This window comes from Lates calcarifer, linkage group LG2 (genome assembly GCF_001640805.2).
Source record: "Lates calcarifer isolate ASB-BC8 linkage group LG2, TLL_Latcal_v3, whole genome shotgun sequence".
Classification (NCBI taxonomy): Eukaryota; Metazoa; Chordata; class Actinopteri; family Centropomidae; genus Lates; species Lates calcarifer.
The window spans coordinates 27,278,140-27,296,159 of NC_066834.1; the positions used below are offsets into that span (position 1 = coordinate 27,278,140).

The following is an 18,020-nucleotide window of genomic DNA, read 5'->3' on the forward strand; positions in this document are numbered from 1 at the left end:
ACCAAATCATAATAACAGCATATGAATGTATCGCTAAACTGATAAATGATAATACTGAATTGTTGCCCTTCCCTCCTAAGCAACGATAATGCAGTACTGTCTATACCCCATTACTTAGCCCACTTCCATTACACTGGATGGGGTCGAGAGAGGTGTATTGAAATTCCAAGCAAATCCTCAGTCACATTATGCAAAACAGATATACAATGAAATACAATGAATTCTAATTAACATCTTTTCAAATAGAGGAATGGTGTGATTTACCAAAAAACTTTTGTTTCCATCTCCTTAACAAAAGTATAAGAAATGTTATTGCACAAAATTATCACCATTAAGTGAAGTTGCTAAATACATTTCTATGCTACGCACATTTGTTACCATGCAGACAAATATAAAGTGCTATCAGTTTTGTCAAAATTGTTTTCTATTAGCCAATCTACATTACTGGCTTTATGTTGTTCAGTATAATGTAGCACAAAATGAGAACAGCCGGTCGTTAACACTTTGCAGAGTTTCATGTCTGTAGCACAAATACCAAGCTACATTATAGCTTAGCTAAGATAAATTCTTCTGCCAGCACCAGCACTAACACTCACTAATTATTTTATTTACTTAATCCATTTAAATATAACAAAAAAAGCACAGTTGAAAACAAAAGTTTGGATTTACAGGGAGTTATGTTCTGAAAGTCTTGCTTTGCCAGGTACAGCGAATCTTGGACTGTCTCCAAAATCACACTTAATATACTATTTGATGCACTATATTTATCCTTCACCATTTTATTTTAGTGCCTGAATTCTGAGTGTGAAATGTATACACTATGTAGCATCCTTAACAATTCCAGTAATGGAATAAAAAGTATCCATGGTGCAGGTGCACTACTTTAGTAAGGGAGTGAACCAGGGAGTGATTTTGGACACAGCCTTGTTGTTACCATGAGGTTGCCAGACATCCCACAGAGACTTCAGGAAGTTCCTGGTCTGGCTAAGAAATAGTTCCAGCAACTCGTCATAAAGCTAAAAATCTGGACAGAGATACTGTTACTGTACAGCACATTTGCTCTGTGATTTCATCATTTTTCTTTGGTGTGCAGAAATTGTACTTTATTTCTGTAAACTGTGAATGTATTCAATCCACCACATTGTAATGCTGTATCTGTGTCCAGAAAGAGAGACAGAGGAACAAATTTAGAAAGTCTGCTTTGTGTGATGTTCCATGTTCCCTGTAGACTTTTTAACTTGGTTTGATGTGATATTTGAAGTTGGGACTTCTGAAGATCATTTCTACAACTGGGGAATGGATTAAAAATCTGATCCTGTTTGACTTGTTGACAGAGAAGACCAGGGAAAGAGGCATGGAGGAACCAAGTGCGGAGATTGTAAAAGATATTAGCTGGCAGGAATGGAGGAAAAAAGGATGTAAGAAAGAAGGAAGGAAGGAGACACATAGACAGCCAATTTATCATGTTGCGAATGACAGAAAGAGTGAAGGAGGAGAAGAGTCAGGCTTATAATGGCCAAGTTGTATGATTCCTGGGAAACAATCTTTTTCACAGTTAGAAGATGAAATTTCGATTGTCGTTTTGCGGGTAAAACATTGCTGCTTCAATCTCTAAACAAGAAAGGTGCAGGAGGTGGAGAGATACTGTTGATAAGGGGAGAGGACAGGATGAAGATGAAACTTGGCACTTAGATGTATACAGAATAATGTAAACCCCCCACCCACCCTACCCACCCCAAAAAATGATTGTTCATTGAGTTTACCAAATGAATGCATTTAGTGTGACAGTATTTAAAATGTAAACATGCTGGCTAAGAACTGAACTTCCCTCTTAGAAGAAGAACTCACCTCTACTGTACATCTGAAGAATGACAACATTAAGCTGATTACTGTTAGCTTGATGTTGTCATCCATCTGTAGTCAACTGTACAGGAATGTAATTATATATTCACCTGTCAGTTCTTAAAATATTTTCCTCTTATAAGCACACCTGTCTCATGCATCCTATTTTTGATCCATAAACCACTTTGATTAAATGTCTGCACTGTTTTCACAGTGAAATGAGAAAGATATTCCAATAAAAGGAAAAGAAACTCCTGCAGTATCTCCCACTGTCTGTGCTCATATTTAGCTGAATGTTTTGTTTTTCAGGTTACAGCAGAATCGGACCAGAAGACCTTTGTTTACCAAGGGCATATTCACAGTAAAGACTTCGGCAAGTTTCATCTGACAAGGCAAGGTAGGTTTGTCTGTCTGTCTGTGACATCAGCACCAATGCCAGCCACAAGGTAAAATACAGACTGTGCGTTCCTGAAAAACAAACTGAAAGTGGGCCTTTGTGGAAACATTCAGTCAAATTTAAGAAATAATGTCAGTGTAGTGTAAAATAAATGTAATTAATCAGAAAACATGAGTAACAGAGCTAAAGTATACATAATGAATGAATGCAAGTATCATCTATTACGCATGTACAAAAGGGTGTTTATGTATGTGATTTCATGCATATGGGTTTTTTTTTCTCTGTCTGTATCCCCAGGCCCTGTAACCATGGCAATGGACCCATCCAACCCCTACACAAACAGCAGCTCTGTGGCAGCAGCCATCTTAGTTCCTTTCTTTGCCCTCATCCTGTCTGGATTTGCCTTCTACCTCTACAAGCACAGGTAAGCCAAGCAGCAGAGTAGAATACAAAACAGTTGTTTGCCATCTGGCTTTGTCTGCTTTAAAAAAGGCCGATTTTGGTACCCTCAAAAAGTAATATCAAAGCAAGTAATTAAGTATGGTAAAGTAAAGAACACATGAATAACATCCTGATCAATATAAGAAAATATCCATCTTGAATTATTTCTTTATGATGATATGCAGATAATAATTTTCAGCACATTTGAGGGGTTTCTTTGAATGTTTAATTTTCTTTTTTTATTGCACCACAAGGCTGTTTTATGGTAATTTGCATTGCATTATGGTCTCTTAAGGCCCCTGTTGATTAAAGTCTTATTACTGCAAACTGTGTCTAACTTCTGGTAAATATGTGAAGTGGTGGGATATTCTTCTGATTTGGGGGATCTCACACCAAAACAGCCTCTATTTGTCATGCTTCTCAAAGTAAGAAATTATTCCTAACAAATTTTCAATTACATACTTTGTCCTGCTTATGTAAAATAAAAATGTTATCCACTGCATTAACCTTGTCATAAGAGAACTATCGAGCTGTTCTAGTCAGTTAAGGGTTTACAGTAGGCCGTGACTGAATTAAAAAACAACTAAACAAACTTCAGAGATATTTATTAGATTTAAGAGCCTCATGATTTGTTTTGTTTTGGATATAATTCCTTGTTCGCAAACATCCAAGTGCTTGTCACTTACATTCAAATTGACAACAAGGAAATATATATCGACATCTTTTACAAATGTGATGGCATTTACTGGGCCTCAAAGCATCAATTAAAAGAAAACCTTACTGAGAGTTAGTATAAAAAATTCTAAATAACTTTCTAGCCCAACTTTGAAGGAAAATAATTTTATAATATTTTCAAACTTAAAACTCAATTCCACTGAGTGATTCTGAGATACTTGATAAATATGGGTGTGAGCACTGATGCACAGTTTATTATTTATGTTTCAGACAGCAGAAAGCAGAAATTTATCTGCTATCGGTTGATATTAGACTTGAAGTATTTTGAAGTTATATGCTTATGTGGGTTTTTGGTTATCCCTAAAGAGAAGACAGATAAACCACAACAGAAACAAAAGAGCCCATAAATCTAAAATTCAGTGAGAAAAAGTTGTTTTTAAACAGTTATGGTGTTTTATGGTGGATTTTACCTTGAATGTAAGCATATGTTATACTAAGGACATTTGTTACACTGTACAACTAACACAATATTGTAACCTTACACAATAGTGTTATCCTTTTCATCCTTCCTTCCACAAATCATATCATACCCTGTGTATTATGGTGCACAACCCTCTAATTTAATGAGGGAGTAAATGCAGGGGCACGCGGCTGTAGACTTCTTATTTTTGGTGACCAGAGGTACACACAGAACCTTGGAATAGGCACACAAATAGGCAGGATGTATTCTCAGTAGGTGGAGTTGTATTGCAGATCTCAGCCATAACACCCTGGCAGTTTCTTTATGGGCCAGGAGTCCAGGCCAAACTGTCCAGGTACAGAGTAACAAGTCAAATATACATCTGTCTTTATATGATTATGCAGCACTTTAAATCAGATTTTGTCACTTTTCAAATACAGTAAAATCTCTGTCATCATGCTATCTATGAATGATAAGGTGCTGTATATTTTGTCTTTGTTTTGTTTATTGAAACCATGCTCACATCATAAAGATCAAATTTAAATAAGACAAACATATTGTTAATCATCACCCATTAATTTAACTTAATACAAATCTGCCTTATTGACTATACTGATATGTATTGTATTTGTGAATTTAGATGTGTATGAGATGAAAAATAAGTTGAAAAATGAGTTTTACCACTAACTCCACCAGAATTTGTGTCTTTTCTGATCTCGCACCAACATCAAAATACAGCCCATGTATTAAAGAGAGTAATGATATCATTACATTAATTTGTTAAGCCTCTGTTCCAAACTGAGCTGGGAACATGGACGTCTGGTTCACTATGTACCCTAAAACACAATGGAAATATACTGAGTGGACCAGATAAATGGTTTACAAAAATTTGAAAACTTAATTATAGCTCTAAAACTCCAAACACACCCTGAAAGTTTAATCTGATTGACCTTAGATATTAATTATTGCTCCTAGAAAGCTCACAAAAGACTTAAAATACCTTAAGATGGGAGATAATTCAGAGCTATATTGAGGGTAAAATGTCATCATTAATGTTTCCTGTTTAAGATTCTTCATTTAAAGGTTGTTCTGAGTTATGCACTTCATCCTTTTTATAAAGTTATGTGACTTTCTATGAATAGTCATCATTACATATTAATTTGTTGGCTTGCATTTATGGAAGCTGTTCTAACCTGTTAACAATGTGCTTTGCTATGTAATAACTAATTAGAATGGTAAATCCAGTAAATGCTGTGTGCAGGGCCACGCAGACAGTACATTTATCATAGTATACATAAGATAGCTGAAGAAGCTGGTAGACAAGTAACTCTATCATTACATTGCTTTACACTTTGTTACACAGCCTGCTTGCCAGTTAGCTGTGTGCAATGCAAGTTGATGTATATTAAAGCTGATGGTTGTATGCAGGACATTGTCTGCTGACACAGATGACAATGAGAGACCAAAAGACACCTGGGGGCCTGGCGGCAGGTAAGACTGACACTTGTCATTCACCTGGTTTCAAACAGCAACCAGACCTCCGCCCGCCGCCACATCCTCCGTCAAACTTTTCATCTCTTGTTTTTTAATTTTTAGATTTTTCTCATGCTGTTTAGTAAGGCTGCACAATTGAACAAATTATGAAATTCTGATTGTCTAATCTGATCTGATTTTTTATTTTTTTTTATCTGCACTGTAAATAAAAACAGTGCTGCAAATAAAAACTCAAACTTGTAAACTAAAGTGAATATTAATTTGGAAGGAAATGGCACAAAGAGACACCTTGTATCAGCTTAAAGTAACCGGGTGATGTTTATACATCATTTTGATTTTATTCAAAAGCAGTGCAGCCCTACTGTGTTAAAACAGCAATCATTAACAGCTAGATGGAGGACTTTTTATTTTGTCTTTGATCTCATTGTCATCTCTCTGTCAGCATGATGCCATCAAGAACAACTATTTGACCTACTGTAAACTGGTCTAATCAAACCAAGTGATATGTTTACCTCTGTTTGGTGTGGCTTTTTTATTATTATTTCCAACTGTTACCCATAACCAGAAAATTAGTTTCATCCTGACTTAACAGTAGGTGTATGACAAAGCTAATTTTGCTAACATAATGCCCAGCCCAACATAATGGCAAGTCAGCTGAGAGAGAAAATTATTTCTTCGGATAGCGATGTAATAGCTTAAATGAGAAACTAAAAGCAAGGTGTGAGTGTGTACACTGCAGTTTTCTTCCATTTTTGGACCGTATGCCTGTACAGTATCTATAATACTGTCAAAGCAATTATGCGTGCTGTTTTTCATTCTACCAATAAAATTAAACTATTGCACCTACAGCCACAACCAGAAACTAGTGCAGCGATTTGAACTACTGCCACGCAGGGAGGTCTGCGGTGTGTGTTGGTGTGTGTGCAGTTTTGTAAAGTAATGGGCTGAGCATGTAGGGTAGGCTTAGTGGCTCCCCAGGGTTGGATTTCTACCATTGCACACACACACACACACACACACACACACACACACACACACGTACACTCATTCTTAATGAGGTCAGAGTCAAACAGCGTTTCAGCTGCAGCACTCCTCCCTACTAATAGTTCCACAGGGTTTGGGAGTAAGTGATTATATCTAACTGGATTATAGGGCCTGATTATCCAAAAATGTAATCTGCGACAAACAGACAAATTAGGAGGGGGTAGTCATATTTCACCGTGTATCCATTTGAAGCCCTGCAGTAAGTTTCTTAAAATCCTTATTCAGGCAGATTGAGTAATAATATATTATTCTGAACTAAAACCATTGGAAACCATTTGCAAGATGTTGGCAGGTTGCTTGCACGCAGACACACTCACGTGAGAGCAGCAGATGGGCACTAGGCAGCTGAACCACCAAAGCAAGCAGTTGTTATGGTTCATGTTCTCACTCCTGCTATAATTTTCATAGCAATTTGTAGATTTTTTTTTATAACCAAAAACCAACTCTTTCAAGTTTGCACCTTTAATCTCAAGGGTAAAGCTACAGATCAACATGTCTAACAAGACAGCTGACAGGACACAGAAGGGTATTTTAAGTCTGTTTTTTGATGAAACCATTTTCTCTTATGCATGAGTACTAGGACACTCTGCTCTCTGGTAGTTCTTGAACTTATACGTCCTTAATTTTCCTGAGCACCTGTGCTTTGTAGTGATGTTGAACAGGACATGCAGATGCCACTTATAACATGGTGTACGTAGTTTTGGCATTTTGAAATGTTTAAACTTTTCACACAAATGAAAAAATTACATTTTCAAATTGACTTCAATCTGACATGCATACTCAAAAACAAACTCATGGACACATGAAATCTAACAGTCACAGAGTAAGAGCATCCCATTAGAGTCATGTTGATGGCCACCTGACAAATGTAATATCAGTAATCAGTAATAACAGTCGTTATAGGGCTCATTGCTGTTTTATACTAGGCAAGTACCATACACCTGGTGGGTTTGAGCTTGTTTGTTGAAATTGACTTCCTGTGATTTTACATTTGAGCATCAGGGAAGGCTGTGAGACTCAACCATACAGTCTATGTGATGGAACTCCTAACCACTGATTTGAAAGCTGCACAGAGCTGCAGCCTTTCTGTGTTAATTCTTGCTGGGCTTAGCTCTACAAGTTTACTTGACAATGATGCAGCTTTAAGATTACGCTTTAAGATTGCTTGTTATTTTTTTCACTGTGTCCTTGGTGACAGCTCATATGTATTGTTTATTAAAACATTAGCAAATGTGAACAACTTAACTTTGTTTTCCTAAAATGAATGCATGGTTTACTTGTGGTTTTGTGTTTCGGAGGCCTGTGCACTTTTGGTTAAGATTTATTTTTGAATCATTAAATATAATTTTGCAAAGATATCTCTCTGAAACCAAGATTTTGCCATTAACACAACGTTACTTCCTTTTCTCTTTGTTTTTCAGGACGCGTCCCAAGGTCCAGTTCAATGGCTATGTTGGCCATGAGAGCTCCAACGGTCAGGCATCATTTGAAAACCCAATGTATGACACCAACATGAAGCCCACTGAGGCTAAGGCAGTTCGATTTGACACCACACTCAATACAGTCTGCACTGTGGTATAGTCCAGAAAATCTGCCACTACTTACATAGTTACACAGTGGTTCCATCCAGCTTCCATGTTGCAGTCTGCGGTTTGGTTTAACCAAACAAAAAAGAAAGAACAAACTCATGATTCGGACATGTCACCGTGAGCAGTCTGTGTTGTAGCATGCTGGTCCTCTGTCAGCATAATCTGCACAGTTATGCAGCTCTGCTCCACCTCCTACCTGAACAATGGTATCTTCCACCTCTCCCTATAGTCTGAAAGAGCTAAATAAGTTGGAACCAATAAACAAGGGAGTAGACAATGATGTCATCAAGTAAGATGAAGTCTGTTGTTCATGAGATCAGTGCTGGGATCAATTCTCCTTAAGCACTGTTTTATTGCAAACATCAAGGGAAAACACAGAGAGTCACAGAATTAGCTGAACTTCCTCTTCGAGCGAAAATCTAGTTGAGCAGTGCTCGTCCAGTGTCAGCTGACTGACTTAAAATTTCACTCAGCCTCCTTATGGAAAGGGCTTTGTATGACCTGTATCATGTAGCCTTTGAGTGTCCCAACCTGAATAGTGGTTTACCCCAACCTAAACTCATCTCCCCTATGTCAAATTTGCACAGTGGTATAGGCTTACTAACTCCCCCTGCTGCAGGCCAGACAAGGATTTGACCAATGTAAGGTTCTACCCTCAGGGGAAGCACATATATTCCACCCCTCAGCCCCCTCCAGACATTGAATAGTAATTAGACAATTCCACGTGTCAACACAAAAAACCATCATTGGTGCTGGACCAAAACCTCCCACTGGACTTCCATCATGCTGGACTTGACAGGACTGTACTCTCTGATGTAATGACAGCTTATCCAGTCTGTCTCAGGCTGCTGTAAAGCTGACAACCAAATGCCGTCAATGCAGTGATATGTTCAACCAGAACAATTCCTTTAAAGAAAATGATACTCCTATCCAGTACTGGATATTAGTATTAAATCAATAAGAGAGGCGGCAGACCAGCGGTACACAACAGGTTCAAATAACAGTTGCAGATAAGTTTGAAATGTTTTAGCCTACATGGAGAACTGAATGGGTTGGGTTTAATATAGCAGGACAATCACAGATATAGGTAAGATGAGTTGGCAGTTAATAATGGATTTTCAAATAGGTTCCTGTGATTGTATTTACCCTCTCCCACTTGTTGTACTGCCTTTTATGACAGTGTCTGCCTATGGTATTTGGCAACATTTAGACTAAAACATACCAAATCAAGCATTTGCAAATGCTATTTTGCCCAAACGTACTACTAGAACTTGTGAACTAGTTCTAGATGGGTTTTGGACATTTACAAATATTCTACAGAGGTACTACACACATAGAATTAGTCAAATACACAGTATTACACACTAGCACTAGGCAGACTGTGCTGAACCAGAAAACCAGACATTTGAGTTGCCGGGCTGGTGTACACAATGGACTGGTTTCCAGAGGCCTGTCTAACACCATCACAGAGTCAGACAACTGACTCTTTTTCTTGGCCCAGCCAGGATTCTGTGTGGAAGCCTGGAAGATCGTCGACTGCTGCAATCAGCTGTGGCCAGATCCAGGAAATGATTTGTCTTCTCGTAACTCTGGTCGGGATTATCAGTCAGTCAAGTGATGACTGATTTTTTTTTTTCTACATTGTACTCTCCAGCCACAAAATCAGAAACAGATTAACAGACAGACTGGTTGACTGACAGAAATTAGACAGACGGACACAAACAAATGGACAGATAGACACCCCTGTCAGTCGTGCTGGAAAAAAAGAGACAAGGACAGGTCGCTATGGAAACAGAGACAAATATTTGTCTCCAGTTGTCTCTTCTGGCATTTTTCTTCAGTGAAGATATTGATGAACAGACTCTTATGTTCGAAAACCCAGTGGCCCCATGGGACTTCCCAAACCACTGCTGCTGGGGACCCTAAAATATAAACTTTATATAAACTCTAAAACCGCACAAATTTTGCACTAGTGTGTTTTTCTGACTGGGTTATGAAAAAAAAGAGTACTTTTTGGGTCTGAAATGGGTTTGAAAAATGAGTCATTAAAAAAAGAGAATTTTATTCAAAAACTTCTATCTTTAAAAAGATGACAAAATGACTAAATACAGGGTTACAGAGTGTTTGTATATACACATTTATATGTCACACTCCCTGTTAGCAGAAGGTGTGACCACATGCTATACCGTTGTTTATTTCGTTGTCATGACAACATGCTAGCCAACCAGAAAGTTGGGATCAGTTTACCTGTGGACCTCTGAGCTTCTACTGTCTGTAATGTAATGTAATGGCACCACCCTCCTGCCATTTTTTAGAAGAGTGGCTTTTTCTGAAAGCTCATACTGAATACTGTTACTACTACAATATGTGGAAGAAGTATACAGAAAGGCTCACATCCATGATATGCAGTATGGTCCCACTGAAACACTGATACCACACTGCTAGTTTTATTTACAGCCATTAAACGCCATCATTTTCTGAGATACTTCACCCATGAGATAAACTAAATAGTACACAGTTAAGATACTTAGATACACATAGATTAAATAGTAGTAGTAGCAGACAGCATAAGTTTTCAGAAACAACATGTGACTGTTTATCTAACTCTCTTTAAAAAGATGTGTTGTCAGTGTTCCTTACTACTCACTTTTATCATGCATCATCTCTCAACACATTTTGAATATCTGATGCACATGATCGGCTTTCAACACACCTTTTTAAAGAGCACACAGTGCATGCGTGATCTGTTTGAGAAGTGGTCATTTGAGGCAGAGGACAAACAGATACAGTGCGAAGACAACATGCACAATTATTGTTGTCAACACTTATTGCCCTCCTGAGCCCCTCTCCATTGTTTGAGAAATACCTCGTGTGCAGAGAGTAAGTTACATCCTGCTTATCAATGCTGGAACCTCACTGCAACAAATACACAAGCTTAGTGAATGCGACCTCTCTATCTGCTTATTTCCTGGTATTTGGAGTCAAAATGTCGCCCATGAGTCTGCCGGATCCAAGATAATTCACTGGTTCCAAATCACTTGCCAAGCTTGTTATTTCTCGCAGTGTTCTCTCAAAATATTTTTATTTTTTTGAAAGATGCTGCACTTGGTGTAGATCACAGATGTAACTGCTTTCAACGTGTGTCTTTTAGTGTCTTCAGGCCTGTTTCCTGTTTAACGCATAACATTAAGGCATTAGGTTTACACTTCAGGCATTTGCTTTAACCTGCATGATTTTTATTGTCCAACTGTTTCCTTTATGGTCAAGCATTCAGGCTGTTCATCATATCATCATATACTTACAAACTAAATCACACATCCATTCATTTACAGGTCCAATATCAATTGCTGAGTAGAATGTATGAGAGCCAGATAATGAAAATATACAACTGATAAAAATGATTATTTTGTCCATGACGTGTTATATTAGAGTGTTATACTCCAGCCCAGACTCAATTCACTGAAATTCAAGAGTGGATTTTTCCAAGAACTGAAATACTGAAAGAAAAAAAAAGAAAAAACGTTTGGCATGAGAAAGTTGTCGCATCCACTTATTTTGAAATAAGTAAGAATGAATTAACAAGTAAATTGCAGTTTCTGTTTAGATTTTCTGCTCATTTAATTGAAAATGACTCTAACCCAAACCTGAATACTGCAAATGAGATGTCCTGAAACAATAATGATTATGTTTGGAAGCATGGCTACATGATATTATTGGTATTATAATATCCATTGTCAGCCAGTCATTCCCCATTTATGCTGAAGGGTTGTGTGAGACAGAGTATAGATGTACAGATGTGTGTAGTAGCTAAAATTCTGGCAATCGTTTAAGAGTGTGGCAAGACAGAAGACTCGCATTCAAAATCTCTTCACAGGAATAAACAAGACATCTGTAAACAACAGCAGAGCATCAGCTCACAAGATCATGAGCCTCCTCTCTTTTTATTGCTGGAGTGCACCCAGTGCCTCTACTTTAATTGATTTTAATTAATTCAGTTGAGATTTCCTATGGAGTCAAGAGTGCATAATAGCGCCTGAAAATTAGAGGCTGCAAGGTTTCCGCAAGTGTAATAAAAGGTCTCATTTTTAACAATTAATGACACAGGTCTGATCCCCTAGTGTTCCTGGAAAAAAATTTTACTCCTATTTATTCTGGCACGTAAAAATCAGCCAGAGGTTAGATTTCAGATCTGGCGTACCCACAGGGACTCAGGCAAATAGAAAGCAAATATTTGTGCAGATCCTTGAAGGTTATGGCATATAGGTCATAATAAAATCTGAAGCTTACAGCAGAGCTCTAAAATTATTATGTTTCTGTAAGCTCACATGGATACCAGATGAGCTCAAATGAGAGTTTGACTTTCCCCCCAGTAACCCTTCAGTGTCTCAGTAACCAGCTGTTTAGAGGCAGATGTCATCTGTGGTTTAATTCGATCAGCCCAGCGCTAACTTTGCCCCATTCAAGTATAGATAGTGTCCATGTCAGTTGAGTACTTGTTTATGTTCATAGAAATGTTTGCCAGTGTACTTACTGCAATGTGTATTGATATGAAGATCAGTTCATTCTCTGGGTGGAAGTATTTCTTTACATTTCATTTCTTTGATTCTATCAGGACTCACAGAAAGACCACTTCATGCTGAGTCATGTTAGAGGTGCAGTGAGAACACACCCCTGGATTGTTGGAAGTACTAACCAAATGAAATATCACATATTCTTATGACAGCTGGAGACAATTCATTTTCTTGATAATTTGATTAAAATCAAAGGAATGTGAAGGATGGAACAGGAACTCCTCTATGAGGTCTACCTGTGTCTCCTCTCACATATAAACAGCAGGTAAAGGAGGTCTGTTCCTGTGGCATTGATTAAGATTATTTTTGTGGACATGAGTTTACTATAGGACAACATTTTTATTGAAGCCAAAAGTATGCCGCAATGTATTTTAAATCTTAATAGAATCAAATTTTATAACAAAGGACCCTTCCTGGTGCAATGAGATAATCTTGTTTGGTATAGCTATTCTGTTTATTTCTGTTGGAAAACGTAGGGAATACAATGGGGTTTCACATACTGTTAGGCTGATACAGTGCAACAGAGTGATGTCTAGCCATAACAGTACCAGTCCACACTCTGCTTTTTAAAATCAGATGTGTGTTGTTTAACTAAACATGACACATCCCTGCTCTGAGACAAATTCTAGATAATGTTCACTTCCCTCAAACTTTTTTACAATTTGTGTAGAAGTTTCCACATTAGTCCTTCATTTGGCATTGTCAGCAGTCCTCACTTTAAAAAAGAGCGACATCTGGCTACTGGTTTAAAAAAAAAAGAAAAAAAAGAATAAAACTACCCTCTAAATTTTAAAATGCCAAGGTTGTTTCCGCTTCTTCAGCTGAGTCTTTTCACAGTTTGGGAAGACGGTTCCACATTTGTCCCTCACCTTCTCTAAAGTGGTACTGTCAGCAGTCCTCATTGAAACAAAGGGGCCTGTGGTTGCTTCGAGCTTAAAAAAAAAAACACCGGCTAAAATTGTAAATGTCACACATTCTTTCTTTTCACGCAGTGTCATGTGGCACAGACAAGCTTCTAGATTACATCTCGATGTAATCTAAATTACATCAAGATGGGGTCTGAGAGTCATTTAAACATTCATACAAACATACCCAGGGACGACTGCAGGGTGATGGGGCTGAACTTTTCCTGTAAAGATAGTGAGGGAAAATCCAGTTTCAGTCTTGCTTGGACAGGAGCTGTGTTATACATGTGCTCATATGTAGCTCAGTCACTATATCGGCCTGTATATGGATTTTTATCTGTGGTGGAACTTTATTGCCAGATGGAAATCAGACCTTTCTGATTGTGTGTGTGTGTGTGTGTGTGTGTGTGTGTGTGTGTGTATGTCTGTAGTATTCTTGGACAATCCTTGTCCCTTTTCCATACATGCACACTCACACTACATATATCTGGACTGTTTTCTGCTTCACTTTTCAGTCGAATCGTATTAAAAATATTCAGTATTGCAGTTCATTTGCCCTTGACAGGACTTCCCCTTCTTCTCAATACTTTGGATAGGACAACCCTCTCATGCAGTACGTTCAGAATTGGAGCTTTGAGGAAAATCTACAACCTTGCTAAATGTAGCCCTGCTTCACTTATCAGTGCAAAGGATGGATAATTGTCATTTCAGCACATGGCAGCTTCTAGATTGGGATGCCACACATATTAATACTATATTCAAACTTAACAGTGACAGGATGCGTTCTCAGCAACATATTGACGTGCAAATGGCTGTTTGTTGCTTATGAATGTGTACTGAACAATGCTTAATATTTTTGTTGTCACGAATGGCACAGAGATATATTGAAAAATGGCAGGCCTTTACCAGGAAGTCGCCATCATCATTCATGTTATTGTTTTAAGCATCATAATCGTCACCATCATCATCACTGTCACCTCTCACCATCATCATGTGCTGCTGAACTTGAAGTAGGTGCAAAAGAAAAAAAAAATTTTGTACAGAAATCTATTTTTTATGGAGAATTTGTAAAAAAAGAAAACAAATTATTAAACATGCTGTACTTTTTATGATTAATGATGTAGGTACAACAAAATCTTGTTCATTACAGTCAATGTTTTTACTGTTACACACCATGTAAAAATCTATGGTTCAAACTGAGTATCAAATATCAAAATGTCATATGATCTCTTTTGTCTATTACGGCTGCTTTTACACAGGAACAAAAAACCTTGTGGGACCTGGAATTAATCTCTGTGGTGGAGAGACACTTCTCTCTGGGTCACAATCTAAAACACTTTAGTCAATTCCAACTCCTCTTCATCTGAACACTGAAATTCTCCACATTCACTGCAAAAATATGTTAAAAATGTGATGATATACAGAAGAGCTTTGAGTGACTTCTAATGAAGCTGCAGTGCTGTAAGAGTTGTCTGAGCATTGGTGATTCCTCACATTAAAATATCTTGTTTACGTACATTTCTTTGGAATTGATTTTAGAATCACATACACTTTACAATGAACAAATTATAAACACCAGATGTTTAGTGTCATCATGTCATTGTACCACAGTGTACCATGGTTGGGTTGAAAACAACCATTCCTTTTAAAGACAGTGTTCTTGTGTAACAGCAGCCCTGTGTGACTGATCCTAATGTCTGTAACTGGGAGAGGGATGACTTCCACAGGCACAAAAGATTTTGGATGACTTAACCCCTTTTACGGCCCAAAATCTGACCCCATGGCTGTCTAAACAAGGAGGAATCTGCTTCTCCTCGCTTGGATGTTATGGGTTTAGAGTGGAAAATAAAGTTTAAGTAAATTTAGACTCAAGCAGCAGCATTGGCAAATCGGCAACCGTTTTGGAGGCTTCTATGTTTGATCGGTAAAACAAGACTGGTACTCTTACGTTTTGAATTAAAGGATGGAAAATGATATTTTTCTGTCCACCTATGAGATCATGACAGAGAACCAACATGGAGTGTTGTAAAGGGTTGAACAACAGACACTGTATGTGAATGCAGCCTCACAACCTGCTGTCAAAGAGACTCACAGTTTATCTATCAGCTATTTTGAAGACATTATTTGAGAATAAAGTTTTTGATACAATAATTACTCTTTTGTACCAATGTTTTTGTTGACTGCTATCCTCATGAATGAACCCAGTGCATTCTGGGTTTAAATGTAACTTTCCCTGTTGATGCCTCTCTGTGTGGAGTTGATGTACTTGTTAGGTGAGTTTCTTGAGGTTTATTAGCTCTGCCAGCCAACACACTGCCAACCTGTCTACATTGCACCCAGCTTCTGGATGAACAAATAGACTAGACACTACATGGAATAATTGCTTACTTTTGAATTTACAGTCAAAACCATGTGCAGGTTCATCATTTCAGTGAGGGGGATCTTAATCCCAAAATTAATAAGGGATAATCCATGACCAAGTGTGTGTTAAAGTACCTTTTGTTTGCCTCTGCTTTGTGTGTAAAGTACACTGAGTCATTCAGTTACCGATAGCAAACAATGTGAAGGTCAATTACTGCTTATTAACTGTGGGGACTGGAGTGGATTATCTCACTTATCACATTGCAATGCTTATTAGCTGCTAATATTTTGTGGTACGTTTGTCTTAAAAAATTTTGGGGGAAAGTGAGAATTTGTTACTCTTCTGTTTCCATGGTTACATAGTTTGGTCAGAAACTTTGGGACCCACAGATCACATCACTGAGAAATTGAATATATACGTAATGCACAAGCAAAGAGATTCCATCAGGGACTCGTATAAAACTAGAAGAGAAGAGAGCAGCACAACCAGTCAGCCGCAGCATGTGGCTGCTTGGAACCACGGGGCAGACTCATGACTTGTAACAGCTGAAACTTTATTTATACAGCACCTTACAAAACAAGGTTACAAGCTGGTTTACAGGAGGATCCCGGATTAAACACCAAGACTTAAACAAGAGATTAAAAAAGAAGAGAGAGATAGAGAGAAATAAAACAGGACAAGTAATAAAAGCAAATAATTAGAAGAACAATGAAATAAAATAAGGTAAAACAGAGAGGACTGACTGGGACAGTAAAATAAAAGCTGCCATTGATAATAAGGCTTTATCCCTCAATCCCAATGACCAGCCAAGTGAGTCTGTCATTACACATCATGTCCACAGATGTCCACAGATGTCTATTCAAAAATCCTATTTTCCACACACAAAAAAATAGTAATGTGCATTTTACAGAAAATTGTAGAAAATTATGCACAAAATAACATTTCCATTTCAGGTTGCAGCAGCCATGGAATGAGTTTGAATGAATGCACAAATTTATTTTAAAAAGAACTGGATGTGGACACACACTACCATATGCTGCAGAACACACGTGTTAGTTACCTTATACGGGAGTTCATAGCATTAACAGAAGAAAAAAGAATTGGGGATCTTATCTCCTGATTATGATTATTCAGTGAACTGTTAATTGCTGTTTTGGCATACTTACTTTTCCAAAATAAACAAATAAAGCACCAAGTTGCAGCCCACATAACTCACTGTATCCACGGTAACATTATGCTTCCTGTTTCTTGTAAAGGTTTACATTAGTTTACATACTTTGTTGAAGAAAACCAACAAAACTTAATTATGTTGATATTTTATATCATAGATATTTTTTAAAAAGCTAATAATAATAATAATAATAATGTCATTTACTACTTCTATTAAAGAGACTGCCATCTCTTTAATATTAAATAGTAGTAGAAGTAGCACCATAAAGGCTTTGTACTCTCAAATAGCAGGATTTAACCACCTTAACTTTTTCTCATGATTATGAAATCTTTCCCTGTAATTATTGAATCATAAAGTTTTGACTTCAGTTTAGTTTTATTGCCACTACAATAAGATGTTAGGAACTTGGTGAGTTTATTGTGCAACAGGTTTAGAGTATTATTTTGTTTTTCACTTTATTTGAATGCTCAGTATAATTGTGCTTGTTGTCCTTACTGACTAACACACCAGGCAGTTAACTTTAGTAAATAAAGTGGGGCAGCACAAGTAATCGAACATTGATCGCGATCACATGACCCCGCAGAAATGTGCATGATCGTCTGTGATACTGACTTTCTCCGCTCATTGAAAACTCAACTGCATCAAATCACGCGCAGCCTAATGTAACAGGTGTCACGTGGATGCGCGCGCACCCTGCAGCTGCAGTTCGGAATAGAGGAGTAGCCCACCAACAGAGAGCAGGCGGACAAAACGAGACGCAGTTGTTTGGAGCACAAGGTGAAAGCTACTCCATCGACACGGTTCATAGCTCCTTGTTTGGATGTATATTGGATTTAGGCCGAGTGATATTAAACTCAGGGTAGATAACTCTCACGCTTCTGGTGCGACACACGCTTTCACTCTCAATCTTACGCTCTGACGCTGCCCAAACAGTTCTCACGCTAAAACCAAATGAAGCAGCAATCGTATTTTGGTTATCTACCACGTTGATAGACGGCTGCTCGAGCTCACAGCCAACGAGTACTAGCCAACCACAGAGCTGCTGCATGACTTGTAAACACTTAACGTT

General features: G+C 37.8%; 1 protein-coding gene across 1 annotated transcript in view; it reads left to right on the plus strand.

Moving 5' to 3' along the window:
• LOC108877732 (CUB and sushi domain-containing protein 1) overlaps window positions 1–15,554 on the plus strand; it is a 364,150-nt gene extending 348,596 nt beyond the window's left edge. Inside the window, exons 72-75 of the mRNA XM_051077721.1 lie at window positions 2,152–2,239; window positions 2,537–2,663; window positions 5,244–5,306; window positions 7,775–15,554. Of these exons, the coding sequence (XP_050933678.1) occupies window positions 2,152–2,239; window positions 2,537–2,663; window positions 5,244–5,306; window positions 7,775–7,934 (438 nt within the window). The 3' untranslated portion in view covers window positions 7,935–15,554. The remainder of the gene's footprint in view (window positions 1–2,151; window positions 2,240–2,536; window positions 2,664–5,243; window positions 5,307–7,774) is intronic.
• The last annotated feature ends 2,466 nt before the right edge of the window (window positions 15,555–18,020 follow it).